The 3,593-nt window shown below is 48.8% G+C and overlaps 1 protein-coding gene across 1 annotated transcript in view; it reads left to right on the forward strand.

Annotated features, from left to right (window-relative positions):
- ATP8B1 (ATPase, aminophospholipid transporter, class I, type 8B, member 1) overlaps window positions 1-2,735 on the forward strand; it is a 24,863-nt gene extending 22,128 nt beyond the window's left edge. The window contains exons 24-27 of the mRNA XM_010003655.1: window positions 1-218; window positions 458-596; window positions 1,596-1,726; window positions 2,505-2,735. The exon at window positions 1-218 is cut by the window's left edge and continues 46 nt beyond it. Coding sequence (XP_010001957.1) covers window positions 1-218; window positions 458-596; window positions 1,596-1,726; window positions 2,505-2,735 — 719 coding nt within the window. The remainder of the gene's footprint in view (window positions 219-457; window positions 597-1,595; window positions 1,727-2,504) is intronic.
- The last annotated feature ends 858 nt before the right edge of the window (window positions 2,736-3,593 follow it).

A 3,593-nucleotide genomic window follows, 5' to 3' on the forward strand; every position in this document is an offset into this window, starting at 1 on the left:
TCCCTACACTGTATGTTTTGGGACAACAAGATTTACTTTTTAACTACAAGAAATTCTTTTTGAGTTTGCTTCATGGAGCTGTAACTTCATTGATAATCTTCTTCATACCATACGGAGCTTACCTTAAAACTATGGGACAGGATGGAGAAGCACCTTCTGATTACCAGTCCTTTGCTGTCACAACAGCTTCTTCTCTTATATTTGTCGTCAATTTTCAGGCAAGTAACCTTATCTTTGTGATCTTGGGAGCTCTGAAAACACTTTCTGGTTGTGTTTCTAAATTTGTCTGCTACAAATGTAACAACATGCAAAAAGCTTCCTTTTTTTTTGCCTTCTCTCTTCTCTGACTGGTGTGTACCTGGATGAGAGGGTGTTCACGCAAAGCACTGTCAATCTTCAGAACAATTGGCATTATTTTGAATTTACAAAATCATGTGGGGCTTTTGTTTGCTTTCAGATTGGCTTGGATACATCTTACTGGACTTTTGTAAATGCTTTTTCAGTATTTGGGAGTATTGCACTTTACTTTGGTATCACATTTGACTTACACAGTGCTGGGATCCACGTTCTCTTTCCTTCTGGCTTTCAATTCACAGGTCAGTCCTTGTGTTTTGTGTTCCTTGTTCTGTCTCAGGCAGCTTTGTAACCTGAGCAACAACCGTGGGCAAAATGTCATGGCCTGACCCTGATGCCTCTGAAAGGGAATGATGTTAAACACTGATCACTTCCAAGGAAGGCTTTTATTTGTGTTTGGGGCCAGGATTCATCATTGCAGTATTTCTTTTCTTTCAATGAAAATGAGCTGGAACTTGGCTGCCCAGCAGTAGGACTCTGCAGATGAAAACCAAGACACAGCTGCCGGGGGAATTTAAAGTAAAGGGACTGTGATGATCTGGCAAGGTCTGTGTTTGCCAGGTTGCTCTAACTGATCAACAGAAAGTAAAACCCAAGGCAGGACAGAGCCAAATGCTGTCAGCAGCTTCTTTTGCTGCAAGTCCAGGGAGGTGTAAGTAGAGGCCAGCTGGATTTTTTTTTTTTTTTCCCTGAGGAAAACTGTTCTTCCTAGTTTTCCTGGTGACAAATCTTTCATGTGCTGCCTTAGATCTAACTATCTCCCCCCAGAATAGCAAACCTCCTCAGTTTTAGGAATACTTCATGCATTTCAGGATTTATAAAGATGTGGCTGCTTAGTTTGATGCAGAGTTCCATCGGTCTGGGCTGTTCATATCACTTGCTCTCTAGACCACACACATACCAGTGACAGCAGGACAACTTTCCCTTGCTCTGCATGCTTTAAGACAGGACAAAAGCCATGCATGTCAGCCAAGAGTTTGTCTGGCAGTGTCCCATAACCCTCAGAAGGGCTCTGAGGTGAATATGGGTACATTGTAACACAAGTGCTTTATAAAATTCTTTCCTATTGCTCTCTCTTCATAGTGGAGTGTCTGATTAAAAGCTTGATGTTGTAATACCCAGCACAATACCTGCATTTTAGGCCCTTAGGAAGGAAGCTGTAGCTTTTAGTATCTCATTGTGCTGCATAACTAGTTTACCTGACTGCGTAATAAACTAATTTCTGCTCTTGTTATTCCCAGGAACTGCTCCAAATGCTCTGAGACAACCGTACCTCTGGCTGACCATGATTTTATCAATTGCTATTTGCTTGCTTCCTATAGTGGCACAGCGTTTCCTGTCAACCACAGTGTGGCCTTCAGAAAGTGACACAGTGAGTGCAGTGCTCCCTTAGTGCAGTTCCTCTGGCCGGCACCTCCTTATGGGGGCCAGTGCTGCTGCTCCTGCTAGGGACAGGCAAGTGACTGCCCTGGGGACAGCTCCACCAGTCAGGAGCTGGGGTCCCCTGGCTGGGTGGTGGCTGCAGGGCAAAGGCCAGACCCAGCCTGCCATCTTGCTGGGGGACTGCTGTGCTGTGACATTTTCCACCCCAGAAACGTCACTTCAATGTGTTCTGCTTCCAGTATCTCCCCCGGGTGCTTCTGAGGGATGCAGAGAGATGTGTACAGCTCAGGGTGGGCTCCTCCACCAGCTCTCTGGGCTGAGCACTTGGCTGTGCAAAACCACAGAAACCTCCTGTGGAGCAGTTGGTGGCCAGACTGTTGGTCTGGGCTGTGCTGGAGCCCTCTGTTGTGTGTCAGAGTGGGCAGTGTGTGTTCACTTCTGCTTTCAGCTGGCCAACAGCACACGGGGCTGAAAACTGGGGGAAGTGTTGATTAAAAAAGACATTAAAGACACGTCAGCGTGAGGACACAGGAAGGGCTGGAATTACATGTCTTCAGCGTGCTTCAGTGAAAGAGATTTAAAGATGTTAAAATAATGAAGTTCAAAGTAATTCTCCCTGAGGAGATGCCGTGTTACTGCATGTACTCCTGTTTCTAACCGAATCGAACGTGGACAGGAGGACTCTCCCGTTAAGCAGCTCAGGGGTGCACAAGAGTGCGGGGCTGTTTCCCGCAGAGTCAGAGCGAACGAGCTGCTTTCCCTTGCAGATCCAGCGGCGGCGGCAGCAGTACCAGGCGGAGGAGCAGCAGTGGCGGCGGCGGCCCAGCGCCTTCCGCCGGGGGGTCTCGGCCCGGCGCTCCGCCTACGCCTTCTCCCACCAGCGCGGGTACGCCGACCTCATCGCCTCGGGCCGCAGCATCCGCAAGAAACGGGCCCCCCTGGATGCGGTGCTGGGCGGCGGCGGGACCCCCGGCAGAGACACCCGAGAGACGAGCTGATGGGCTGACTGCCTTGTGGGCAGGAGCCTTTCATCCCAGTGACTGCACAAAAATGTGGGGGGTTTTTTAAACAAGCTCAGGATTTTTTTTTAAACCGAATGGCATCAGGATATGAAGATTCCTGGGCTGTATCACAGAACTTCCTGGTTTGGGACCACTGGAAACACAGTCTCTGGAGCTATAGTCCTGGAACTGTTTCCTGTGGAAGTGAAGGATGTGTGTGCAGGGTGTGAAAACCCAGCACGGCTGTTATTTTTTTAGTAATGCCTGGAATTGCAGACTTTTTCACATTTTAATAATATGTTGGTATAAAACTGCAGCTACATTTCATGTGTTGTCTCTGGAAGCAAACTGCTCCCAGTCCTGCTGGTAGGCCAGACTCCAGCAGCCTGAGAGGCCCTCGAGGTGCCCACCTGAGGGTGTTCACCTGCACCTGGTGACAACCTGGGACAGGGACAAGTCGGGGAAGGAATCCTGGCAGTTGCAGCTGTGGTTTCTCTTCCTCTCTTTCCCCTCAATAGTTGACTGCAGCTTGCTGCACTCATCAAGAGATGGTTGATTGCATCTTGTTAGTACAAGTGCTCTGAGCCTGCCTTCCTTCCAAAGACCATTTCTTCATTTCCCCTGCAATAAAGAGATCCCACTCAAAAGGATCCCCGATACTCTTCTTGCCTCTGCCCAGCTGTGGAATATGTTCCTGTGTCCCTGCACAGTGCCTGTGGATAGAGGTACCTGCTCTCTGGGCAGCTGCCCCTTGAGCTGCGAGAGGTGTTCCAGTTTGGATAGAGCACTAACAGACTCCAGGAAAACGGCTGCTTTAGCTGGGACACGTTTCACCTGCCAGAGTCAGTTCTTACC

Source organism: Chaetura pelagica, unplaced genomic scaffold (assembly GCF_000747805.2).
Source record: "Chaetura pelagica isolate M959 unplaced genomic scaffold, ChaPel_1.0 scaffold488, whole genome shotgun sequence".
Classification (NCBI taxonomy): Eukaryota; Metazoa; Chordata; class Aves; order Apodiformes; family Apodidae; genus Chaetura; species Chaetura pelagica.